Genomic DNA, 27,642 nt, shown 5'->3' with positions numbered 1-27,642 from the left:
GGGGCGCTCATTTGTCCTCTCTGCGCTCGGGCAGGCCCGCGGCCACCAGCGCGGCCCGGTAGTGCTGCAGGACCCCACGCACGCTCTTCACAAAGCCTTTGGAGAGGGGGAAGAGGGGGAAGCCGATGTCGGGGTAGCCGCTGCGCTCCGGCAGGAAGCTGCGGTAGCTCTTTCTCCTCTTCTTTGGTCTGACCACGGGCTGGCCGCCGGCAGAGTCCGGGAGGGTCTTCCCGACCTGATCGCCGCCGCCCACCGCCCCCGCCTCGCCTCCTCCCGGTGCGGGCCCGTCGCAGTCCGAGTGCTGGCTGAGCTCCTGCGGCAGGGTGGTGGAGGGACTCAGGCCCGAGTCCTCCAGCTCCTCCTCCCTCAGGTCCAGCCGGCTGGGGCTGCTCTGGGCTCCCGCCTGGACGCCCTCCTCCAGGGCCTCGGCGGAGAGCTGGCTCTCGGGCGTCCGGCCCTCCCTGTGGGGCCCGGCCCCGCGCTCCGCCGCCTCGTTGAGCTCCAGCCAGGACTCCAGCCGGTGCACCAGCCGCCAGCCGCTGCAGGCGAAGTGCTCCCGGATCTCCTGCTGGAAGACCTCCACGGGCTGCTGCAGCAGCTGCGTCATGGACTGCACCATCTTGATCAGGGCCATCTCGTTGTAGCAGCGGCTGTTCTCGTAGCCCTCCTGTAGGCCTCGGTCGCTGTCGAAGCCCGCCTCGTTATAGTACGGCTCGTTCACCAAGATTAGCCCTGAAATGGACAGACACACACAGCAATATACATGTGTTTATATGTCAATATGTAAATATGATATTTGCCCCCTATCTATTATCGGAATTGAGGAAATAGGGATAGACTTTCTCCATTGTTTGATTCAGGACACAGAAGATGTAAATCAGCTCTAAATTTGGTGCAATTTATGTGTTGCGCATGGTCCCTCCTAATCAAACTAATAAATTAATAAACTAATAAACTAAACTAGTGAGGCCAAAAGTAAGGCTAATTGGGGGCTGTAAGCCTTCCCTGTAGGCTTGCCCATGCCCAACACTGAAGCTAAGGGTGGGGTTATCAGATTATGTAATACAATGATGCCTGCATTTATAAACAGGGGATGGGAATTTTGAGTAATTATGGAATTTCTATACTTGAAAGGGAGGGAAACCAGGGGATTAAGCACATTTTAAAAACGGTATTATTAACAATAATATAGTGGTACAGAGGTTGTATTAATATTTTTTGTCCCGTTGCTATTACAACTTTGTCCACTAGTTGTCACACTTGAACACACTGTGATTACAGTTACCAGACTACATTACCAGATTACATCCGGGTGGGTGATGTCTCATGAAATGTGACTTTTCTAGTACATAAACAACATTGTGTATTTATCCAAATAAAGCATGCCTAATGAACGACAACACTAGTTATTGCTCACATAGTCAGCTGCATAGTCAGTTAGTCAGCTGACAGAAAGGCTGTGGGAAGAAACTGTACACACCACCAAAAGTATTATAAAGTCTGTTTATAACTCTTGCCTGGCTATAAGCAGCCCCAGCCCCAGGCTCAGAGCCGGCCCGGTTGGTAATGAGGCTCTGAAGGTGGAAGAGAGAAATGAGGGCAGACAGCGTGGACTCACCTTGGATGGAGATAAGAACCTGCAGCAGGCTGGACTTGCTGGTCCATCTCTCAGTGCCCTGCACACAGACAACAGGCAGAGCAGATCTCAGACCCAGGCTAACAGCAGCCTGGAGGAGCTGGCACTCCACAGGATGCGTCTATTTATTCCATGTTGATTGATTATTTGGATTACAATCAGTGATTCCGTTTGACTAGACAAGTGCATTAGGCATACCAGTTAGGGGCAGTGTGTGTGTGTGTGTGTGTGTGTGTGTGTGTGTGTGTGTGTGCGCGTGTGCGCGTGTGTAGGAAGGTGCGTGTTACCTTGCCGATCCAGGTGCCCAGCAGACTGACGCACACCTTGCCGTTGTCGTAGAGATTAGGGTTGAGGCGCCCGCTGCACTGGGACAGGTAGCGGAAGAGGGGGGGCACAGCCGGGTAGATGTTTGGCAGCTGAATGTCGAAGAGGAACAGGCCGTCCTCGTAGGGTGTGCGCGTCGGGCCTTTGATCAGTGCGGAGAACAGGTCCTGCAGGTACAGAGGAAAGAGGCTGCCGCTGTTATCCTTCTCTCCCACAGGCATCTTCCCCTGGCACATCCACCCTGTGGCTCATTACCAGGATCAGAAAAATATCTAGGCTTTTAGGCTCTAAAAAAAATCTGATCTCTGTGATTAGCTCCATTTTGATTAGATCCAACTGATCTGGTTGTTTAGCCAGTACATTAGCCCAAAGACAGACAATCATCAAACATGAAGACTTTAAAAGTATTCCAGGCAGTCATTCATAAGAGCAGAGAGGGTTGAACTTGCCATGCGATCCTCGAAGGTCTTGACCATGATGCCGTCAGGCAGGGAGGTAGCCAGCAGGGCCATCTCCTTCCTCACGGTGCTGAAGAACTTCTTGGCTTCCGCTGGCTGGAACTCCATTTTCTTGAAGGCGTGGCTGTCTGCAGAGAACGAGAAGGAGAGGGAGAGATCAGAGAGACAGCTCATTCCCAAAACATCCTAACACACTCCGCTTCATGTTTTATTCACCTGCAGCAACATTTCACCCACAGCAGAAAACAGTTTTCAAAAACCCACTGTAAATCAATGAAAGCCTATTCAAACTAGATTTCTGAGGAGCTCTGAATGAGATGTACAGTGTAGTATAGAAACACTGTGTGCTTAAGACTTCCTGCGCTCTCTCAGCAGTGGGATAAGACAGATCTACTGTGTCCCCAAGCAGGGTGCGGTAGGTCCTCTAACCTGGTGCCCACTCCAGCACAGAGAACACCTCTCCCTTCGCGCTGGTGAAGGTGACGCCCGGCTTGCCCCCGCTCTGCTGGCAGAGGACGGGCGTGTCACTGGGCCACTCGGAGCGCACGGGCGTCTGGGGCTCCTGCTGCTTCTCCTCCTTGTCCGCCTCCCCGACGGCCTCCATGCGCTCCTCCTCCACGATGGCCACGTTGTCCAGCGTCTTCTTCAGGTTCTCCTGCAGCTTCTTGATGTCGTCCAGGAACCTCTTCTCCTTGGTGGGCTTCTCGGGCTCCACGGTGGGCGAGGTGGGCGAGCCGGTCCACAGCTGCTCCACCGTCATGTTCTTCAGGCTCTCCAGGATCTTCAGGGCCTCCTTGAGCTCCCTGAACCCGCGCGGGGCGCCCTCCTTGCCCGGCTTCTCCTCGGCCGCCGCCCCGCCGCTGGCCCCCACCAGCGTGGCCGTGGCGATGGCGCCCTCCAGCTCCTCCACCGTGGCGGGGTGCACGGCAGCGGGCTTGCCCTCCTCGGCGGGGGTGGTGCCCGCGGGGCCCGTGGGCGTGGGGGCGGGCGCCGTCTCGCCCGGGTGCTCGTCCTCCATCAGCCCGTTGTCCGTCTCCCAGCTGTCGCTCTCGTCCTCCCATTCCTCGGACGAGGCCCCGCTGCTGCTCCCCTCCACCGAGTCGTAGTCCGTCTCCTCGATCTCCGACTCCACGTTATACAGGTGCTGAAGACACAGAAGGGGGAGAGGGTGGAGTGAGCACCAGCACCGCCATTATCAGAGTACCACTCCATACTGATCAGCCTTGAGCAGAAAAGCACTGCTAAATTCACCATTTTATCTGTATCTTTTACATTACATTATTGGCATTTAGCAGACACTCCAGAGCAACTTACATCAGTTACAGGCTTTTACAATGTTACCCATTTATACAGCTGGATATTTACTGAGGAAATGTGGGTTAAGTACCTTGCCCAAGGGTACAGCAGCAGTGCCCCCGTCAGGAATTGAACTGGCAATCTTTCGGTTACCAGTCCTGCTCCTTAACCACTATGCTACACTGCCGCCTGTATCTGTATCTGAAGGGTGCTTGGGTACTCGGGAGAAGCTGCGAGGAATACCTGAGGCAGCACGATGGTCATGGAGTTGTCCGCCCACACCACCTCCACCTTGCTGCTGACATCCACCCGAGACACCTGGCCCACGGACGTCTGGAGGGACACAGAGAAATGAGCCGAAAAACACATGCATGAGCACACCCACACGCCGCCGAAAATGAACGGCTAATTCAACAATATAAACAGTGCTCTCACATACAAAACCTAAGATAGAGGCATTGAGATTTCAAATATAAAAAAAAAAAAAGTTATTTGGAAAATTTATATCTTAAAATTTAGGGGTTTGCACACGGCCATTTGTTTAGAACACCACGATATGAACTACTCTCACAACCAACTTCGAAAGAAGGCGTCTGCATTCTAAAAACACCCCGCTGTTGTTGCTGATGCTTCTCGGTATTAAATGCCTTGACATTTTCCCTCTCAAAAAGGTCTTTGTGAGGGAAGCCTTTTGTGTGAATGAACATCGTAATTGTGATGCCACATTTCCTGTGAGAACAGACCTTAGGCTGTTCTCAGAATCAGCAATTAGGGTCTCCCTTTCATTTTTTCTAAACAGAGGCACATAACTGATTGACTACAATGGTCTCTGATGCACAGCTTAACCGTACTGCACAGGACGTGGTAAACAATTTTTTTTTTTTTTTTTTTTTTTTTTTTTATGGAAGCAGATGAAAAAGCATAAATGGCAAGCTTTGCTCAGTACAGACAGCGATGGCGACGAGTCTTTAGGGGTCTGAATATTGACAGACAGAGACAGAATGAAGGAGAAACCATTTAGGGAGGCAGAGGCTAGAAACACACCGTTACCTCGTTTTCACAGTCCGCCGCCTGTCCGTTCTCAGAGTTCCATATTCTGATGACGATGTCGGTGGTGCGGAAGTGGAAGTCGGGGTGGTCGGCGATATCGTAGACGCTAACGTCCTCCTCCTCGCCGATAACCTAGGAATGCAGCACAAGACCCACTTTCAAGTCTCTACACTTATGAGTGAAATCAGCACCATGTTAAAGACCAAGCATGATAACAGGCTATGTTCAAACCTAACAAAGACACTTAATCTCTCCAATGTAACTGATTAAAAGTAAAATTATTCATGCCTGTTTTAACCAAAGCCCAAACTAGCAGACAAATGCTTGATGCTGGACTGCAGTGTCTGATCGCCATTACAAATAATAAACTGATCCAAGAGCTAAAAGAATGTAAAGTGAGTAAAATCATACTACTGTAATGCACTGGAGCAGGAAACACTCATGTCAAGTGGTGGCGACAGACATACACCAGGACACAGTGCGTTCTGCTCCCTGGCCCTCACTCACCTCCACGTCATCGCTGGTGGCATTCAGCTTGACCCACTTCACAGCGCAGGTCCTGCCCTTGTGATCCCCGGACTGGATCACGCCATACACACCAGGGTCCTGTGGAGCTTGAGCTACAGGTCAAACACACACACACACACACACACACACACACACACACACACACCCAGTCACATTCTGTATGCAGATATCTCAGCCAAACAGACCCAAACATGAGAATCAGTTTGTCATGTTACCCTAAAAAAAGGCTCTGGAGACGTTTGACCTTTGGTTTTATTTTTAAGTATAAACCTTTTCTTTTCTCAAGGGCGTTAAGCTAAAAAAAACTGCCAGGAGAAAATGTACGGAAGGCCATGCTGATAGATGGCAAGAGAGAAACAGGGGAGGGGCACATACGGCGTTTATCCACCACGAAATCCCCGGGACAGAACTCGTAGTTGTCCAGGTGCTGGATGGGAATGAGGTCGTTTGAGCGGATGCCCGTCTCGATTTTGCCATCCTTCCACATGACGTCCGCCGAGGTCTTCGTCGACACCACCTCCACGGCCACCCTGTCCGTGCCCACAGGGGAGGGAAGATTAATCAAACGGAGGCAGGAGAGAGCCTGGGGACCCAGCTCCTCTGGCCTACTTACCCCTCGCCGTCCCCTCGCTGTGGCACACTTCGCAGCGCACCCTCCGTGTGACAAACGACTCACTATCCACTGTCACTTTTAATAAAAGCATCCAGAGACGGCCTCGCTGGAGCTGAAACCCCCGCACTGCTTGCTTTCTTTTTAAACACGCTCTTGTTCTTAAAGAACAGATCTGTAGAGATGTAGTAACACTCCAGTAGTTTTTCTTTGGCTCTGCATAGAGCCCATAAGTACAAATTCAGCTGAAATCAATAATATTGCAAACATCCATCAAGGAATGCATCAGGGTCATAACGTGGATTTTCAGAGGGAAAAAGCTAAATCAACATAAGTGTTTGTTCTAAATCTGCGTAGAGAAGGGCTCACCACTCCTCCCCCTCGTTTAATTCTCTGACTGCTGCCTAGACAGGTCTGAGCATCCGCCTCAGCCCTTCAAGTGATCGATACGACCACTCAGCTAAATTCAGATGAGTTTTCAGCCGCACCGTCCTGCCAGCCCTGCGGCCCCGGTACCGCGGTATGAGCAGCGGGATGGGATGCTCGCCGGCTCACCTGTCCCCCGGTTTGAACTCGCGGGAGAATTTGGTCCTCTTCTTCTTGTGCTTCCGCTTGAGGTTGCGGATGGAGAGCGGGATGCTCTTCTTGCGGTTGGACCCCACCCCGCCGCTTTGTGAGGAGGCGGTAGAGCTGGCCGACGACGTCATGGAGCTGGTGTCGTCCGTGTCGTCGGCGGCCTCGTCGTCAGCGTCCTGCTCCCCAGACTCCGCCCACGTCTCCAGGGCGCCCTCTTTGGGCTGCCCCGCAGACTCCACCGGCCCGTTGTTGGGACAGCTCGTCTCCACCTTTTCCCGGTCCTCCGCTCCCCCCCGCTGCTGCTGCTCCGATGTCTTCTCACCTGGAGGGGCGTGACACAGCGGTTGGACTGAAATATGGCACCGGCCTAAAGTGAACGCTCTGAACTGAATGACCCCTAATAAATTCACTTAGAGGCCGTCACGTAAAATCTATCTAAAGGACTGGAGGATTGCTGGGAGGGATTGCTGAGACTAATCTGGCACTGTGCCACTGGTAAAGATAAAGGAGTAGAAAAAGACTTGTACCCTCCGGACTCTCTCCCTTCTCTTCCGGCTGCTGGCTGGAGACCTGTCCATCCGAGTGGTCTGCTGCCTTCTTCCCTGCATCCTTCTTAAACATTCTTTTCAACTGTCAAAAAAAACAAGAAGAACAAGAAAACATAGAGGAGGATAAAGAATGTGCTGGACAGGAGGAGACCGACAGCAGGAGCTTTTCCGGAGAGAGGGACGGATGAGGTCCCGAGACGCACCTTCCTGGCGACGGGGTCTTCAGGGAGGACGGGGGCTCCCTCGGGTCCCTCGCAGGTGATCCGGGTGGCATCTCCTTTGGCGGGGAAGACGTACAGGGCTCGTTCTCCCAGCTGCCTCTGAGTGTGGTCGTAATAGCCCAGGCGCTTCACTCTGCACACAGAGCAGCAGCATTTCAGTCACATGTCAACAGGCAGGAACGCAGCCTAATCCTTAATCTAACTCACTGGCTAACCAAATTATCTTCAAGGGGCTTTTATGCAAGGACACTTTTCCCTCAGCCTACAATCAATGAGCTTCCAAGGTTGTGACGACCTGTGGGCCACAAGGCTCATGCTCTGGGCTTACTGGTAGACGGTAGCGTCAGGAGACAAGTACCTGCAGAGGTTCTCTTGTGTGATGGTCGAGGGGGGCGGGTAGACGCTGTCTGTACCCCTGGGGGAGTAGCTCTTTGTGATCCATGTCACCTTCAGCTCCACGACCTGGACCTGCAGTGCAGATACAGCGTCAGAGCCAGAGGAACAGTATCAGTCACGGGCAGAACACCTCTCCACTGCATGCGGACGCACTTCAACAGGACAGCGAGAGTACAGCGTTTAAACTTCACTATGTCCCTTCCTATGTGAAAGGTATCTGCTCCCACCTTAATCCACACATCAACTCCTCATGCACCAGCTTGAGGCGTGAAAAGGTGTGAAAGAATTTTATGCGTATTATATTAAGCTTTAGCGCATTTACTTGATATGTTATGATTGGCCTCGGCCATCATAAATGTCACCCTGTGCAGCATGCAATAGAGGGCTTAAATACAATTAGCAGCTGCCCTTGAAATTCTAAGAAATTCAAAAATACTTTCTGAATATGGTCACGAAGATTTTCTGCAGCCGTTTGACCAATCATGGAAACATGCAAAAATACAGAGGGTGTATTAAACCATATCTGGTTGAGTACCGAACAGTGGAGAGATAAGAGTGAAGGACATTTCCGCAGGGGTTTACACAGCAAAAACACAGGGCAGCTGAACAATGTCACGACGCAGCCATGCTCCTCAGTAAACGCACCTCTTCCACCACCACCCTAAATTTGCTCTTCTTGCTGAGCACTGGCTTGACCCCCGACAGCCACTGCACGTTGGAGAAGACCTTGGAGGGTCCGATCAACACCTGGCCAGGGTAGAAACCATAGGCCTCATCAAAGAACAGGCCCTAAGAACAAAGAACAGAAAGAGAGGGGGAGAAAGTTAGTGGTTATTAGTGGTCTGAAATCCTACTTTTTCTGTCTTCTTAGTTTATTTTTGTCCACAGAACAGCAGAAAACACCTGATGAATATCAGTGTGGATAACGAGTCTCCCCCAGGAATACCCAATATACCCCTTCTGCTGCTAAACAGCAAAGGTCCAGACAAGGTGTGCGAATGGCCTCTATTGTCTTTCTCTGCAAGTGTCTGAGGAGATGGCTCCAGTGGAGAGATAATTTGAGCACACAGATCAATGCCAGTCCTTCAGCAGTGCAAAGTTAATGAGAAAATACTGTTAGCTCCAAGCACCACTCACCGAGTCACTGACATGGGGGCACACATCATACAGCTTTGCTCCGTCCTCCACACTCATGGAACACCTGCAGCGAGAGAGAGAGAGAGAGAGAGAGAGAGAGAGCCCACAGGTTAAAGACCCAGACACACCAGAGTGGAAGCAGATTGTAGATATCTCATACAACCGTGAAAACGTGTAACTCCAGTCACACTGCAGCAGAAGCCATGTTTTCTCCATCTTAGCACCACTGTCAGACCCACCCTAACTTCAGACTGAAGGGGGTCCACCTACAACCTACAACCTTCAAATCACAGCTGTCATTTCTAAGCTGGTTTTCATTATATCTCCAAGGCTCTTTTGTCAAACGCCTAAAAGACTCAACTGAGGCTAAAATAATAGTAGCACACACTGACATTCAGTAATGTTCTAAAGTACTCAACTTAACTGAGCGTAATTTCAGATGGCACCATACACTTACACAATCTGCTCCCATGTCGGAGTGAGAAAATTAACTTTGAAGGTGACCACTTTTGTGTCTGTTATATAGGGCTCCTGTTATCTTATCCTTTGCATTCCAATTATCATCATTGCCAAATGTACAAATGTGAATTGACATGTTTTGCTCTAGAGCCTGTTACATTAAAATGATATTTAAAGGTGCGAAATCAATATTTTAACTTGGAGGTAATACTTTATTCAATATGAGCCATTGTCTTTCAGCAGGTTTTCCTCTAATGCAATCAAAGATTTCAGAGACCTCATCCTCCTACAGTGCAGCTGTCAGATTTCCCAGATGGTCACATGCAGGAGGAAGCGACAATGTCAGTGCTAATATTTAGGTACACGAGATGCATGCATCACTACACAACTTCTGACATAGTGTTCAGAAAGCAGAGCTCTCCACTACTACTCACAACTAGTTAAACAACTTCGCAGCTGGTGCCAGAAGCATCTAATGTACACTTGGGGTGGCAGTGTAGCATACTGGTAAGGAGCAGGGCTTGTAACCAAAAGGTTGCTGGTTCAGTTCCCTGCTGGGGCACTGTCGTTGTAACCTTGAAGCAAGGTACTTCAACCACAACTGCCTCAGTAAATATCCAGCAGTATAAAATGGACAACATGTAAAACTGTAACCTACGCAAGTCGCTCTGGTTAAGAGTGTCTGCTAAATGACAATAATGTAATGTAATGTCACTTAAGCGATCATTAAGAAATGAGCACAAGGCTAAGATGCACAAGCGATTCTTCATGTCTCAGCTCCTAATGAGTTAGTGGAAGTATTTAGTGAAAGAACTCTTACCTGGCTCCATTGGACAGCTTCAGTATGATGTGATTGGTCAAGTCGTATACTTTCCCCAGCCAGAAGTCATAGGCAATATAATCTCCATACATAAAAGACTAAAAAAAAAAAAATCAGAAAATAAGGATGTTACTGTGATGCACACATGCATCATACACTCACAGTGTAACAGTGACATTCTACATTTTACATACTCCTCCTCTAGTAGAGCCTTAAACCACAGGGTAACAAATATAAGCAGTATGTTGTATGCAGTTATATTTCCTTTAACAACTACTTCCGTGCCCCATGTCCATATGTCCACTTGGCCATTTGGTTGCCTTACCCAGATGTGCTGCAGGTCTCTACTGTTAACAGGGTACAGGACACAGTTGGTTCCCACCAGCTTCACAGCACACTCAATGTTGATGTCTATCACTGTGCCACACTGGCTGTCCTGCAAGGCAGACATTGAGATTAATGGTCCTCCCCTCTCCCCATACACACACACATACACACACACATACACACACACGCACGCACACGCGCACACACGCACGCACAGACGCACGCACATACACACACACACGTACACACACACGTACACACACACACATGCGCACACGCACACATACGTGCACATACGTTTCAATCATACCCCATTTTAGTGTGCTTTATGGTATCATCATTCTTTATGATAAATCAAGAAAAAGCCAGTCTCTTTATTTGGAGAGAGCTCAACAGCTTGTCTTAGCAGCCCACAGCTGTCACAAAATTCATTTTGGCTGTTAGTCATGAAAAGGGAATGCTAACTAAACAACAGAAAGTGGCATGGAAACAAATGTAAGAAAATATCTTTAAAAGTATGTATTTTCACTATTGCTTAATAACAGGTATTTCATACAGAGAGGGTAAAATATAAGTTCAAAGGATAAACAGGAAGCCCAGTACCATCTGCCAAGGTAAATAAAGATACGAAGAGAATCTTACATTTGCATTCATGCGGCGTACAATATCTCTGGGCACGATAGACCGATCTTCAAGTTTCAGCTGAAAGAGAGAGGAAAAGAACACAACACTCAGGAGACGGTGAAAGAACACTGACAAAACCATCTTGAGGCCCAACAGTGACAGACACCACCAGCCACTTTGCATCTCACAGAAGGGCACCAATCTGCATGTCTTAACACTCACAGCGCAAGTCAGAGGCGGATGAGATCGTTCCCCAGTAAGTCTACCATTTACCATTTTACCATTCTGATACTTAGAATTAGATGCAACGCAATTCGACATTCTGGAAGAATGACCTCTGACCTCTTACATTTACAACCGCATGATAATGAAAATACTTTTTTATTTGGGTAGGCCCTTCCCACGTTCAAGGCTGACAAGAATGTATGGCCAACTCAACTCTTAATTGCATGCTTTATTTTTCAGACTGGTGAAATCACAACCTACTAACCCTACAAAGAATCTAATAAGCTAGAAAGACTGCCCAGCAAAACATGTTAAGTAAAAAGCCACAATGCTTTAACTCAGTCTACTATGGCTTTTATAGGTAATAAAAACAAAAATACAGTTGCACATGACTATTAAAGATAATATTTTTCATAGCGGGTTATATGGAAGCAGTAAGTTAAAAGCAGTAATTATAAAGTCATTCCCAAATGTAATCCATAACAAATGACAACAACAATTTATGTACAAGCAACCAGGTAAACTTGACATTCAATTAAAAATGTGGTAAATTAGTTACTTATTTATCAACCTACGGACAGCTACCTATAAATAGCTATATAGAAAACAAGACACTTGCTAGCTACTGTAACTGCACAGACGTGAAAGCTAAACTACTGCAAAATGCAGTTTCCTGAAAATTGTAACTGAATTAATTGTACTAATAAACTCATTCTAAAGCACTGATTACTTTCAAGTACAAACAAAGAATAACATCTTTGCTAGCGGTATAAAAAATAATAACAAAAGACCCACAATACTTCAGAACTGGGCTAGCTTCTCTAGCTTCACTTTCACTTTTCAAAAATAACTGATGCCAGATGCTCGAAGAGGCCTTTGCTACACAGAGCTCAGCAAATGCTCTTATAATGCGATAAATTAACAAGGCCGTACAAGAGAGGCTGTCACCCAAAGGGGGGGGGGGGGGGGGGCTTAACACGTAGATATAAATGCAGGATCTTTTGAGGCTATTATTTTTAGGGGCAAGTGCCCTTTCCCCGCTTTAGGAATCCCACCTGCAGGTCAGTGTCACCCGGTCTGCGTTACCCGCACTGGTCTGGCTGTGGCTCAAAACTGCACACTGGCAGCCTGCAGGCTCGCCCGGGCCTTATCTAATGAAACCTGCACCAGGCCCAGCATGCAGCCAGCCAGAAACAACACCACAGCCCTCCGCAGCCGTGCCGTCATCAAACTGCAGGCGTCAGTGGGTCTGTTGTGACTTTGTAGGTACAATGTTTTCATTACGGGTATTGATTTTAACTTCCCTGCCGCGTGCCCTTCTCCAAAGGGCTGGAACGCATCTGGCCCGAGAGCTTCCAACGAGCCCCATCGAACAAGATGGCCGTTAAAGGTAAAGTGATGCAGGTGTATCAAGACAGAGAGGCAGAGAAGAGACGGCACAGCACCGCGTGGTGCAAAGATAAAATCCACTACAGGACGTCTGATACGAGAACATGTGACAATGGGGAGCAATTACTGTCACGTAGTTGCCTCTAATAAATAGCGACTGCAGACCAGCAATATCAGCAATCACCGCCTGTTGAGCCTGACCATATGTGTCCATTTAATCAAAATTCAATTAATATTCATATCTGACAAGCACATTTTATTTCGGCTCTGCAGTGAAAAGCTGCAGTGCTTTTTTTTCACTTCTGGAAAAACGATGCCCTCCAGCACCGACAGCAAACTGCTAAGTCATGGATATACAAAACGTTAACAAGGGGTAAACAGAGGCAAAAATCCCAATAGTCCACACGAAAGGTGATATTTAGACTCAAAGGGTATTACTTCCACAGTTGATACAGAAGTAAAAGACGACATTCTATAAACAATCATCACAGCACAGTCATTTCTGAGTCATGCATATGCAATCTGGCTGTTTTGTGTTGCTGCAAAAAGTCTGGGAGGGGGCCAATGTACAATAATGCTGTGGACACACCTTATTCGATTTACCAAACTGGGCGGTTATTGCAGGATTACATAAGGAGGTTGTATGACGTTAATAGTTTTAAGAGGTCTGGGATAAATAAATAAATAAATAAATAAAACAGATGTTAACTTAGTGAGAATGTCACTGTCCAACACCTGCCATTTAGCACTATGATGGAAGAATGGAAGTTGCGCAATTCCAAAATTATCTCGTCTTTTTTGCTGTGATTTCACATACAACTACATTTGATTTAAGGCATGTGGTGAAGCAGATGTCAAAGCATGGAGGGAAAACATCAACACTTTCCCCCCCAACCTTACAGACAGTCATGTTACTGTGGATCTCCAGTTATGACCCTTGATCAGTGGACCCTTAAAGGTTTACATGCACCTCGAGAAAGATCTTAAGCCTAGCATCCTGGTTTAATTCCCAAACTGCCTTAAATTCCTAAACTGCCCCCACACAACTGATTGGCAGTGCAGTTCCTTATATGCTCTGCCAACACAGACTTAAACAGCTCAAAGTTCCCTGTTCATCTTCCTAGTCAAATAAAGGCTAAATAGAAATGTCCTTCATTTAATGAAAACCACAGGCTGGCTGCAAGTTTGAAAGGCATGTAAGGACGTATTATCATTGGTGCGCTTATTCATGAGCTGAGGATCAGCTGTTGATTGAATTCTGAAGGTGGCGCAGGCATCTCTACTGCAAAGGCTTATGAATACAGCATTTTATTGCACTGCCGTGGGGAGACGTGAGGGGCACCGAGAGGTTCTCTTTAACCCCTGTCGCCTGCTCCTCACAGAGGAACTGCTCCATCTGCTCTGCAAATCCTCTTCTCTCCAGTCAAGGCCTCCCGTTGCCTCGTGTTTTCTGTTGCAGAGCCTGGGACATCTCGCACTGCTTCCGGAGAACACGACGTTTCCTGTCCCCGAGAGTGGGGCACCTCCTGTTCTAGAGACAACTCTTTCCTTGTAATTTTATGTGGATGCTCTCCGCGTGCGGTTGGCTGTTCTCATCCTCCTCCTCCAAAACACACATACCTCGTGCACTTTATTCTTAGACGTGTCAAACTGAATTGAGGTTAGGAATATTTAAATTTGTTTTCTGGGGCTGATGTCATAACTGTTACTGATAAATATACCACAGTCATGCAAATGACTGGAGAGCTGCAATTCTCTTTAATTAGTGCTCTGATGAATTTAACCGCACAGGCTTTGAAAAAAATCCTAGCCAGTTTCCCTAGCTCAGGACAGCTTCAGAATGTCCTTACAAGAACCTCAACCACAGCTCAACCACAATGTAGAGCCACGCATTTCAAGTAACCATCCATGCCCTTGGGCTGTTCTGTGCCTAGAGGGTGGCGCAAAAAAAAAAGATTACAGCAATTTTCAACTGAAGAAGTGAGTTTGTGGAAACTCTGCAATGCCTACAACACACGGCACACCTGACAAGGGATTGGCATTGGCAACATGAAACACCCACCCTACCAAATATCAGGCTGCCCACAATTACCACACACTTAACTGAATCCAGCTCTCTGTGACTCTGCAAATGCTGGATATCTCAAAGCAGCCCCCACCACTGTGTGCCTGAACCTCACCCTAAGCATCACAAGAGACACGCATAAACACATCGGGCTTATATTTACTGGCTGGATGGATGGATTAGCAGCGGTTTTGTCATCTTTGGGCACTCTGCTCCCCATCCCCCCTCCCCCCTTCTGACAGAGCCCAGCCACAGCCCAGTCCCACAGGGGGGAATGGCAAGCTGACGCATCAGAAAAGTGACGGCGCGAAGCCGGGACAGCGTGGAGCCCGTGCACAATGCGGTGATGTCAGAGGGGTCAGCGCCTCATCGGGGGTTGGGAGGGGAATGACTAACTCCCCAAAATAGCGAGCAAAGGTGCCCCTCGGTGGGACACGATAAACAGTTTTTTTTTTGTTTCTCAGTACTCCGTGACCTCTCCCTGCTTCTCTTGCAACCCCCCCCCCCCCCCCCCCCCCCCCACCACCGGCCAGCCGTGGGACAGAGAGGGAGAGACGGGTGGAAGACAAAGAGGCCATGATTCATCCCGAATGCCGGAGGGCCCCGGGGAGCGCATCAATAATGCAGGCTGGAGAGAGGCGTGCGTGCGCTGCCGCACTCCTCCGCGAGGCCTACCAGGAAACCATCCCTCGGCGCCTCCCCACAAAGGCCACGGCGCACCGCCGGACCTCCTGTGACAACCACCTCCAGAGCCGCGGGAAGAAGAGCGTCACGGCTCAGACGCCTGGGGAAGCCTCAAACACCGGGCCCCTCTCCGCCGCCCTTTCACCGCCATTCACTACCGCGCCCGATCAATTATTTCCGACAGCGCCGGCGTTTTCGGGCTTTGTCTGAGATCAAGGACGTTAATATGGATTGGGGAGATATGCAGGGCCACAGCTCTCTAGGAACTGGGAAAGAAAATGACTTGGGCGATTCTCCTACCCGCCCACATGCCTAAAAACAAGGCAATAGTCGCAATGAAATTACGGCTGCCATCTTCCTTGTGGTGCTAAAAGTGTTAAAGCACATTTAAGAAGCACACAGGTATCTCTGAACCTCTCCTAGAGTGAAGCATTCATTAAACTCCACAGCACCTTCTTTAAAAATGTCAGTTTTGTCAAGGATGTTAATGTGGGCCAGAGATAAGTGGCATCAGGGTTCTGAGTATCGGACGCATTACCCAATTATGAGCCAGCCTCCTCGCATTCAAAGATGCAAAGTGCTACATGTGCCACACAGTGCTCAAAACCATTGCTCCTCAAAGGGAGACAACAGCAGGTGGCTCAGGGGAACAGGGGAGACCAATTAGCCCAATTTAACGAACGAGTCTCTGGCTGCGTTGCTCAGTGAAAATGAGGCAACGGCAAACAACTGCAGCCAAAAATGATCACCTAGAACAGCGCTGAGGTGGAGCCCAGACAGATCAGAGTGCAGACTGAAGAAGGGTTCCTAACCTGAGTCATGACATGGTGCTCAACTCACTGAGGGTAAAAGAGTCGCTCGTCTTTACTGCATTCCACAGTAAATCAGGTTGAGCTGTCTCAAATTTGCTTACGTATTCGTTATGAATTTACAATGAAATCAAAAACAATAATTACAAATTATACATGCAACAAAGCGCATGCAGGTCAGTAACTCTGATGTAACTTCCTCACTACCTCTCATCCATGTTAGATCTACAGCACACGCGTCTGTAGTTGCACTTTGAAAGTGAGCACTCGCATCTGCAAAAACAATAGCTGCAGTTCAGACGGTTCATTTACACGTACTGACTGAATGGAATTCATTCATCTTGAGTAAATGGGCTTTCCCCTGAATTTACAAAACACAGGAAATTCAATTTAAAATTAATACAGCAGGACAGAACTTTTGTTTCAGAACTATATAACCCACCAATATGACGGCCAGAATCCACAACATCTGTAGTTACGAGGTAAAACAAATGCTTGTGCGCTGCAGGCCTGAAAAAACAATATAATATATGCCAGTTTATTTCCGACTCTGTACACTTATGCTGCCTCAGGAAAGCAGCGGCATGTTGTAAACAAAACGACATTACCTCCCATTCCTCTCTAAGGAATTGTGACATCAGTCATCTAATTCATGTACATGGAAATTCTCGAAAGCATTAAGCATTTGCATGGACTACAGGGCAATTGAGGTGATAACTGTGGGTAATAGCCCAGTTTATCTTTCCTTTTCCAGTCAGTATCACTCAAACTCATGAAGTCAGGTGTCATTCATGAGGTCATGACCTGGAAACATGACTGAATCGTGACTAGGAGACATGGCTGCATGCGTTTTGTTTTTCTTCTCAACGAGCATTAGAGAAAGACTGTCTTGTAATGAGATGTGGTTGACGCTGTGGCATTTACTTCCATTTTCTTCAAACCTTAACATTTGAAACGAGTAGACAGACGAGCGTGCTAACATTGTTCTTAGTCACTTATATCCCTGCAGTACAGTCTACTTTTGCAATTCCTTAGGAGCTAGCGGGGTCACACATTTTGCCCTTGCAGACAGTCTGATGCGAGCAGTACCCAGCCATACCCTGCCCCCGTTTTAGATGCAGTCGTGTATAAAAAGAAAGGGCCGCTGCTGCGCCCTTCCCTGTGGGGCGGAGCCCGTCCCAGCACACACAAAGGGCATGGGAACGAGGACTGTGGATCAGCCGGTGCCTCGCTCGGAAACACGCAGACCCTGCCGAGAGCGAGGCCGTCTGCAATCCTAGCCACGCGCCCTCTCGAGAGCGGGGGGACGAAATTAATATCGGGTCCAGGACCCGATCCTCCTTCACCTTGTGAGAATCAAAGCAGCGATGAGCACCCCCCCCCCCTCCCCTTCCCTGTGTCGCACCACTGCGCATCTCCTATAAATAGCCTGGGTTCTTGCCTGGAAAACTCAGAATTGAGGATTAAGATCAAGTTTCAGGCTCCGCGGGAACAAAGTCGTATCAAAAGCCGTCCCTCCGACTTGCTCTCGCGATCCTGGAAATTCCAAGAGTCATTAATCACCCGGAGCAACCGGCAATGGACAAGATGTCCAATCGCCATCCACCACCCCCGTCAGCACCTTAGTATTGGTAACATTAACCACACAGCTTATAATCACCTCCGACTCCAGTCTGATAACTTATCTGCGCGTATGCTCGTTACTTCATCGCTTCCACGTCCCTTCCCCACGCCCCTCTTGGAGGTGTGGGTCTTTAGGTTACACGCTTTGCGGTGTGCTCAGAGAAACGCCCCCCCCCCCCCCCCCCCCCCCACTTTGCGCTCAGCATGTGCACTGGCACTGGGAGGCGGACGCTGCACCTGCGGCAGTCTCCTCAGCCAGGCCGCGTTCCAGGGCTCCTGTCTGGACTGCAACCCTACTCCCCCGAGCCTCGGCTGGGGGAAAATAACTCAATCGATAGGCGCGCTCCGCTGTAATCTCTTACACGGTGTCCGCCCGGCTCCGCCACGCCGCTCGCCTCACCGACACAGGGAGAACAAACGGGATTGTTCCGGACGCGGCCACGCAATTACGGAGGGCCCGTTTTAAACCCTTAGTTCTTACCGCGCGTTCAGGAGCTGCGCAGCCACACAGAGGACCGGCATGCGTGCTGAATCACAAGAGGGTATGTCACACCCCCTCTGTGAGGGCGCCTAATGCTAACATTCTGCTGAGTGACCGCGATCGGTTTATTCCGGCTTTGCTGATAAATGACAAGAGTGCGGCGATAAAGGGTTACGAGGCATGGCCGCCGGGCAGCAGACATAATGAAGGACAATGGGAAGCAGCCGATGCGGGGTAATTCACCGTGGCTCATATATTTCTGGTATGAATAACCAGCAATGGGAGGGGGGGGGAGGCACGGTGAAATGAGAAGCTAATATAGCAACAGTGTCTGTTTCACTGCTGTCATGTGACGATGTTCAGCACTGAGTGTGCCAGTGCATGTGTGCGCGCATGTGCACATCTGCATTCTGCACCAGTAACACACTCACAAGCACACAGGCCTCCTTTTATACTCGCTCGCCCACCCTCCTCTCTCTCTCTGTTTCTCTCTCTCTCTCTCTCTCCCTCTCTCTCCCTCTCTCTCCCTCTCTCTCCCAGACTGAAAAATGACAGCAGCTCAGTTCAAACGCCTGACACATCGCACCTCTGACCCTAGCAAAAAAATATATCAATGAATGAACCATCTGAGAATCCTCAAACCCAGACACTGTCAAAGAGGAACTCAACAGAAAATTGTGGTGCTTTGGTGTTTTGTTTGTTTGTTTGTTTGTTTTACATTTTGCTTCCAGCAATCCCCAATTAACAATGTACGGAAGTCAGCACAACCGCATGGCTGGAGATCAGCAGTCAGGCCTATTGAGGCAATGGTGCCGGTGAGAGGGAGGGAAGGGGGGGGGCTGTTGGGAGGTTATTCCAGCTTTTCCAGAACAATCCCTCTATTAGAGATGCATTGTGAACTGAAATTACCCATGAAAGGGGGGGGGGGGGGGGGGGGGGGGGGGGGGGGGGGGGACACTCATTTGATACCTGCAGCTTCACAGCCTGGGGGATTATGGGATTCCTTTCAATTACTGACCTTAAGTAACGAGACGGCACGAGGATGCACTGCACTGTCTTTTGAATTCACTGATCCAAGATTACACAACAATATAAAAGGATTATCAGATTACCGAAAAACATAAAACACAAACCTCTGGATAAACTGGATTATTGTCGCCGAGGTCAGACGTAACCACGATTAGAACATTAGAGAGAAAGGGGGAAAAAAGAATAAATTTGCACATCAAAACAAATACAGGCTTAGCTGATTTGTGCTGATATTCGGCACAGGCTGTGGTGGTGAGTCACCCCCCATAAGCAGTATGTGCCCTCAGTCCTGGGGAGGGAGTGGGGGGGGGGGGGGGGGGGGGGGGGGGGATTCCAGAGGACAACACAGCTCCGGGCAACGCCTCTATCCACTGCCCGCAGTGCAGCCCCGGGCCTCTCACACACACTCCCAGTCCGGCCACAGAGCACGCAAGCACGGTCAAGGAGACGCAGGAGCACGCGCACACACACACACACACACACACACACACACACACACACACACACACACAAACTCGTCTCTCTGCATACTGCAATCAGGGCCGCTGAACCACTCGGTGCGCCAACTCCGGCTTCTCATCTCAACCGCAGAAGACATTTTGTTCACACCTCTGCTCTGTTCCAATTAGTCCTCTTGGCTAATGAACAGAAGCTCTCAAGTAGCTGTCTGAGAATCCCCCCTTCCTTCCCAGTGCTGAGGCGGGGTCAATACTGGAGTCAGCTGCACGGGCTGATGACTGCAGAGAGACCGTGTCCCCTGAGCATATGCTCATGAGAATGCAACGCACTGCCTTTCCACATGACATCACCGGCCTGTGTCGGCTGACACGGTCCTGAAGGAGTGGGGTGCATAGCAGCGGACAGCATTTTCAAGCAGAGCCCCGACCGCAAGCCGGGCCTCGTCGTCACTCTCCATCTGCACGTCATCACCCTGAAGTTGCGGTTTCACGCCCCTGCCGCACGGCCACCCGCCAGTGTGCTCGGGCTCAAACACCCCATTTCCCCAGTCCCCCATTGCCCTACACACATCCTGTTCCTCTCGACCTTCCTCCCCACCCCCATCTACCTACATATTCACATTCTGCTCCTCTCCACCTTTTTGCCCCCTCCATCTCCATACATCCTCATATCCTGTTCTTCTCCACCTTCTTTGCCCCCACGTCTCCCTACATATTCAAATCCTGTTTCTCTCCACCTTCTTCCCCATCCCCATCTCCCTACATATTCAAATTGTGTTCCTCCCCCCCAATCTCTCTACATATTCACATTCTGTTCCTCTCCACCTTCTCGTCCCTCCCATCTTCCTACATCCTCACATCCTGTTCCTCTGCAACTTCTTCCCCCCGCCCGTCATCACAGCCTGCTGTCCGCCGCCCGCAGTCTGATCCTGCCTCCGGCTCCCTCCCAGAGCGGTGGGTGCGTGAAATGGCAGCCCTGCAGCATGCGGCCGGCGCGGCGCAGGCCCAGAGCGCCGTCGGGGCTTAGCACTTTAACACCTGTTCACGTCTCGTCATGCCATCCGCAGCACGGGGTGTCACTGATCGCGGTCCAACTCCCGCAGACGGTCCCAAACCTGGCGTCGCAGCACCAGAGCCACGTCACGCTCGCACAGCCTCACGCTGCTGCTAGGTGCTGACACACACCTGGTTCCATTCCCTGACAATGCCGGGCAGCGTTTCACCAAACCGACTGCAAATTCTAGGAGACAACATCGCTTGCAAGAGGCGCAGAAGGCAGAGAGGAGCAAGAGCGCTGAAAGCCGGGCAGAGTCAGAGACCTGACAGAGTGCATAAAATCCTCAGCCTCTTAAGACAGAAACACCTACCAGCAATTACGAATGACCAGGGGAGAGCTCAAAACGAGCTGCTAATTAGCAAGCTAATTAGGGCCCCGCTCATACATGCGCATGGCTAATATTTCTCTGCCATCTGAGCGCCGTGGATTTAAGAGATGACACCGCACATATTCTGCAATTTAATTGCAGCTGAAGTGTTTATTGGCTTTGCACTCCCTGGCGTTGAGTAAGGTAGAGAGAGCAATCAGCCCGCCCAGATGGATGGGAGAGACAGGGGTGATGGATCTGAGTTATGCGCGCCGCGATGCCGACTCAGGCCCCCGAACGCATCCATCCGCCTTCCCCATCAATTGAGACGCGGCGGAGGCAGCCAGCAGCACAGCGCGGGCCTCAGCAGGAGGGTGACAGGGCAAAAATGGAGGGCTTACTAAATATTTTCAAACGCGGCGTCAGCGTGGCATGTCACACTTCAAAAGGGGCGGGGGGACGGTGAGGTTCAGAAGAGGCTATAGGCCTACTTATTGACAATTTTCTGTATTTTCATTTTGCATGTTTAGTAAAATTGAATTTGAATCTGCATCTTCTCACATCATGCTTCAAGTAGCCTCAACTCACCTGGCAAAATATGCACATTCACATACTCCTGCATCCATATAAGCATCGGTCTGAACTAACGAGTACATAATTTCCTCGCAGGAGTGCTTTGCAAAGTTATCATTTTCAATCATGGTCATCACCTAACTAGCCTCAATCACCTCAAGAGGGTTAAGAGACGCATTCAATTTTTGTCAGCCGAACAGCACCTGACTCAACATCGAGGCGGCGCGAGCGTGCACAGCGGAGAGTGTTCTGAGCAGATTCAGAAACCTACAGAGACTCAAAAATAGAACAAACTGTGACGAGGTCACTTAACAAGGTGCATCGGCTAGAAAAAATACAGCAAAACGGTAAAATGACCACAACGATAAAGTTGCGGAACCAGTAGATGAGGCGTCCGTCACTTATCAAGGACAAAAAAAGACTTCATTAGCATAACAACCATCTGCCCCGTCGCGCTAGTCGGCAGCCGGCCCCAGCCTACATTGCAGCTCGTAATTAACATGCCCTCCCTGCCTGGAAAAGCAAGAGAGAGAGACAGGGATGGGCCACAGCGGGATGGGAGCTCTGTCACAGAGGACGGGCTTTATTGAGGGAGACCTGGCGTGCCACGCCCAAAGCGCCATTGTCACCTGCTGTGGCCCAGGGCTGCTGCAGCACAGAGCGAGGGGGGGGGGGGGGGGCGCTGTCTTTTGCACTGCCCGTGCGTTCGACCGCAGGGCCCTCTTCGGTGGAGCCTCCTCTCCCACATGCAGTATTACAGCTTTCTGAATCAAAGCCTGACTCTGCATTTCTGTGGCATTTTCATTCAGAGACTTACAAAACTGGGCTTACAATGCATTTGATGACATCGAGCTCGGAAGAGAGTAAGTACGCTGAGCCGCGAGAGAGATGCTACGGCGGTTTCACGAGTCGACCACAGGAAACTGTGAGCCGTCCTTATATGCTGGGCACAGTGTTTAGGCCTGATATGACTACAACAGTGAAACAAAAGAAACCGTGTGGACATGTAAAAACTGAGAAATAAATATTATGTTCTTTTGGGGTTTCAGAGTATCTGAAAGCTGCGGCCACTGCAAGTCATGTAAGCATTACTGCAGTAGTAATTTAGTATTTTTATACAAAACAATGATGTGGATATGCTATTTTCCTTACAACTGGATTAATTCAGAGGTGAGCACATCTTAATTTTGGGGTATGCTTTATGGTTGCATAAAATGCTATATTATTATATCTCTGCTCAGTTTTCTCTCTAGATCTTTTTTCAGAATTGCATCCTGCCTAACTTGTTTGCTACTCAGTCTAACTGAATAGGTCTTCTTTTGCTGAACTTTCACCTTGTCACTTAAATTCTACAATCATGTCTGTGGCAGAATAATGTCTCACAGATCTGGCGAGCCAGTCATATGGAGAATTGGTGCGCACTCCTCTAAACTCACAAAATAGAAGTTTGTGATCTTGCCCTGATTATCAAACAAGATGTAGGCCACCTACTTCTGAAATGACCATAAAAAGGAAAAAAAAAAAGTATCTCTTAGGTATTATTTTTTTATAAAATGTAAAATGTGACACTCATAATAGGACACAAGCACCCAAGAAAATGTTATGTTCGCATTCATATGCAGTTCCCGTCTCATTCAGTGCCAACCAGTGGCATCCTCTCCTGGTCCTAGAGGTCCAGGATCTTAAGGATTTCGGACACGGCTCAGAACAAGTTGTTAATACACACTTACAACACCAGTGAACCGACTTCCCATCTAACCCACATATCAAGTGGACACTACCGCTATGTACACCATTCATCCCTCTCTTACCCTGAACAACATGTCAGGTCATTAAAGGTCCATACTGAGCTATTTATCTATCTTCTATCTCAAGGTGGACTGGTTGAAAGAATTTAAGGACTGACTAAAACCCAACTAAAATAAAAGTACTGCCATTTAAGCCTTTAACACACAATACATGTTTTTTTTTTTTTGGGAAATCATAAGCACGTGTACTGCAAGTCAAGTGCACCTGTCACACTGTGCAAACGGCTATGGTTTACTCTGCAGAAACGATGCAGACAGCGTACCACATGCGTTCTGATGTGGTTACACCTTCCAAGCCATAGGATGCCAACAGTGTATCAAATTCACACGTGTGTTCTTCCCACCGCTCAATAAGTGCCTCGTGTTCCGCTTCTGTCCAATGTGTGATCTGGCCTTGGCGCTCACTTTCTGTTCTCCTTCTACAGCTCTCTCGCTGCCTCTCCGCTATGGTTCCACAGGACACTTTGCTGAAAACGGCTGCTGTTACATTACGCTGCTGGATGGTCATTTTTTAATTGGCCACTGACAGGTCTTGCAAATAGAACTTGTGAAATTGGCAGAAGTGTTATCATAGATCATTGGTGCTTGCAAGAGAAAATAATGAACGTTGTAAGCACCTGAGAGACTAAAAGGTCAATCTCAGCATAAACACGGCAAGTTCCAACAACAATCATAGCAAATTTGTAATAACTATTTAGAAGGCTAAATTCATACTGTGTGTTCTAGAGTTTACTTACCAAGGTTCATTTTCAAATACCTTTTGACTTTTTCCTGAGCCATTATAATTAATTTCTCCATTTGAAATAAATGTTTGTGTTACATAACAAGTGTAAGCAAAACCACTGACCATTTTTCAGAGACAAGACTTAGATACCCCTTTGGGCTTCTTGGAAATACAAAAGTGATAAAAATAACTCTTTCAAATGGAACAACAGCCTGGTCTTCGTGAACTGTTGCATAGCCTGTGAAAAGTATTTTGAGGGGGTGGTTGGGAGACATGACAATAATGTAACCATATTTTACATTTCAACCAGAGTAATAGAGCAAACGCAGCATTCTTCTTTCAATAGGAGCGGTGACAATTGAGGGTGTTGAATATCTGCCAATGGATGCTTCCGTTAGCTGCAAATATGATTCAGCAAAAGTGAATTTGCAGGGGATTTTGACTGTCAGTCAGTGATTCTTTCAACCAGTCCACATTAAACTGCCAAGATATACTGCAAATATCCATCTCTACTGTGGCCCTGTTCACATTCTGAGCCTTTCAAATAAAATAACCTGTGACCCTTAAATGCAGAGAAAGTCTGGTATTATCACTTAAAGCCTTGTGAATGAAAACAAACAAGCCACCTGGAAGTTATGTGATGGGGTTCTGTACACAGAACACTAAAAAGTTAAACATTGTTATACAAGCTAGTTATACAAACTTAAACATTGCATAAGGTAATCAGTGAAGATGAAGAAAATGACTGGAATTAAATACTGCACCTCTTTTTTAAAAACAAAAGAATACACAAAAAATTCACATAATTGAGAATACCACATACATGCAAAGCATATTGCATGAATTTGTTAATGTAAATAAGAATTTGGGGGCTTGATATTCTGGTGGTAAAGCATCTATCTGAAGACATCTATTGACCACGTCATTAAACATACAAAAAGATAATTCTCCAGCTGACAATGCCTGTATGAAAATATGCAGGATTCAAATATGGGAGACCCTGGCCTATAAACCATGAGTCACCGGCCTTTACCAGAGGGCTATTCCTGCAGAAACACCCCCCCCCCCCCCCCCCCCCCCACAAAAAAAAAAAAAAAAAAAACACATACACACACAACACTGACTGCAGTGGGCTATTATTCTCAACACACATAAAAGAGGCAAGACTACCGAACCCCCCACCCGGAATCACAATACTAAAAACAACCAGAACTTTTCCACATTTACCACGCAAGACAAAACACAGCAAAATGCAGAAAATGTTCAAAACGAGCATCCTCTAGAACCGGTGTAATTGTTACTTTGCGTGACTGTTTTCTAAATGGCCCCAGTGTCCTGTGGTTTTTTTTCCCCCCTCACTGCAGCAGAGCAACGTTATGTCAATACTGTTTCACTGTATTAACAAAGATACAGCTGGCGTTTCCACCGCACTGCTTTGCAACCATTGTTCTTGAGACTGAGGAAGGTGTGAGAGCCACAGTCGCACCTCGCATACACAACGCCAGCTCCTTTCTTTCTCGCTAAGGATTCTTCTAAGCATCGCTCACTGGGTTATTAAAATGAGAACGACAAAAAACCTCATCATAATTTAGAAGTTTGCTATTTGGTAGTCTTTAAAAATACTTGTTAGACCTAGCAAGCTTACTACGTAGTTGAAGGCCCGCAATTTCCTCAAGAGACCGACTCAACGGCAGATGCTCAGATTCTGAAAATGGTAGCTAACAAGTCAGCCAGCCAGCGACTTCATTTAGGGATTGGCAAAACTTGACATTCGTAAAAGATTACCAGCTAATCAAGCATTAACATTAAAGTGATTGTTAGTAGATGGTTTTCATGGAAACACGACCTACCATCTCACTGACTGCCGATATTAAATATGACATCCTAACTGAAGAAACATCTATACAATAAGTGCAAACAAATACACAGTCAGCTAATCTGTTGCAATCGTCAATCTGGCTATTCACTTAGACTGTGCACTGTCGAATTTTATGTGCCGGGAGTCATCGCCAGATAAATAACCTGGCTAACGTTTTACAGTAGGGTGCCATTCAGCTTCACTCCCTGCATCAGTTCATTCATTCACCCATTCAAAATGCCCACAAAACAGGCGTGCTTTGAACTAGCTAGCGAGCTAATGCTATCACTATTCATAGGCCGATTCGATTTCTCGCAGTTAGCTAGCCAGCTAACAAACTGTGCTGACAACAGTGCATGTCACTTCTAGCCATTGTGACACCGTGGCGAGCTACCTGTTCCCAACACTCTGGATATCAAATATCAAACCTCTGTACATGAAAGTCGAAATCTACTTAGCTGGCAAGATAACAAAACACTAACGTCGGTAGCTTGTCAGCTAGTGCAGTGTCTGTCTGGCTAGCTTGCTAGCATGCAAGCAACCTGTATGTATGTGCTGAAGCAGATTTCCAGGGAAACAATGAGAACACAGCCAGCTATCTACTAGCTAAATATCTAATATTTCTCAGTTTAATACATAGCTAGAATTGAAATGAGCAGCTAGCTGGCGTTACCTTCGTTTCCCGAATGTCTTGCTTTCCTCCTTCAGGGTACCACTGCACCCGAACGAAGCCCCTGCCCAGAGGCCGAGCCCGTGCGTCCGCCGCCCCGCTCTCGGTGTCAGAACTGCCGGCGACACCACCACCTCCCCCGCCACCGCCACCTCCACCATCACCATCGATGTCCGAATCGGAATCAAAATCATCCTCGCCGTGGATCATTCTGACAAGGCCGAACCGGACCGACCCCCGATACCGACCGGACACCAGGTCGTGGGAGAAGAGCAGTCGTTGTGAGCCGCCTGCGGAGGGAGAGAGCGCCATGGAAGGTGGCTCAGAACCGGGACTGATTGCCGGAGAAAGGGCTGGGGTGGGAGATGAGGATGCTGCGTCTGTTGCCGTTGCTCCCGATGCTACGGGTTCCGCCATCGCTGCTGTTGTCAGGGAATGATGAGAAAGAGGGAGAGGGATGGAGAAGAAAAAATAGAAAGAGAAACCTGTAACCAGGCACCCGCACGTGTTTACGTCGACACGTAAGCGCTGCGTATCGTTTCGGCGGCAGAAAACGAGCTAGCTGCGGTGACAAAGGCATGTACTGTAGCTTGCAAGCTAAAGGCTACATTAGCTAGCCACATGTGGAAAAAGCTAAGCAAAGCCTTTAGCCCAAAGCAACAACGACGGATTAGCCACCTGGTTCATTAATTTGCTATCCACGTACAATTTATTGTGTATAGCTATGGATGGCTTAAAATATAGAAAACGAAGTCAACATTGTTAAACAATATGTTTTGTAAACTGTTGAGACATTCGTTATCTATATATCACTTAGATTTTAGGTAACTTAGCATACCAAGAGTTATAAAATAATTTTTAAGTATCCAAAA

General features: G+C 48.3%; 1 protein-coding gene across 2 annotated transcripts; it reads right to left on the bottom strand.

Annotated features, from left to right (window-relative positions):
- ube2o (ubiquitin-conjugating enzyme E2O) lies at positions 1-27,286 on the bottom strand. Of its 2 annotated transcripts, none has more exons than XM_036533072.1 (19): positions 26,774-27,286; positions 11,029-11,088; positions 10,385-10,495; positions 10,060-10,157; positions 8,781-8,844; positions 8,289-8,432; positions 7,606-7,715; positions 7,230-7,380; positions 7,006-7,108; positions 6,458-6,800; positions 5,668-5,822; positions 5,272-5,384; positions 4,759-4,896; positions 3,958-4,047; positions 2,848-3,562; positions 2,410-2,546; positions 1,924-2,127; positions 1,619-1,676; positions 1-732 (listed from the first exon to the last, which is right to left on the bottom strand). In XM_036533072.1, the coding sequence occupies exons 1-19, from the start codon at positions 27,185-27,187 to the stop codon at positions 8-10; spliced, it is 3,933 nt and encodes a 1,310-aa protein (XP_036388965.1). In that variant the 5' UTR covers positions 27,188-27,286; the 3' UTR covers positions 1-7. The 2 variants fall into 2 exon arrangements, with proteins under 2 accessions (XP_036388965.1, XP_036388973.1); XM_036533080.1 differs by having other exon boundaries at positions 4,765-4,896.
- Positions 27,287-27,642: the final 356 nt, after the last annotated feature.

This window comes from Megalops cyprinoides, chromosome 1 (genome assembly GCF_013368585.1).
Source record: "Megalops cyprinoides isolate fMegCyp1 chromosome 1, fMegCyp1.pri, whole genome shotgun sequence".
Classification (NCBI taxonomy): Eukaryota; Metazoa; Chordata; class Actinopteri; order Elopiformes; family Megalopidae; genus Megalops; species Megalops cyprinoides.
This window is presented reverse-complemented; position numbering and strand designations above follow the sequence as displayed.

Coding starts and splice junctions, on each gene's coding strand:
- ube2o (XM_036533072.1), bottom strand. CDS start 27,187: ATGGCGGAACCCGTAGCATCGGGAGCAACGGCAACAGACGCAGCATCC. Junction 8,845..10,059: donor AAGCTGTCCAATGGAGCCAG/GTAAGAGTTCTT, acceptor CTCTCGCTGCAG/GTGTTCCATGAGTGTGGAGG. Junction 2,128..2,409: donor AGACCTTCGAGGATCGCATG/GCAAGTTCAACC, acceptor CTGTACCTGCAG/GACCTGTTCTCCGCACTGAT.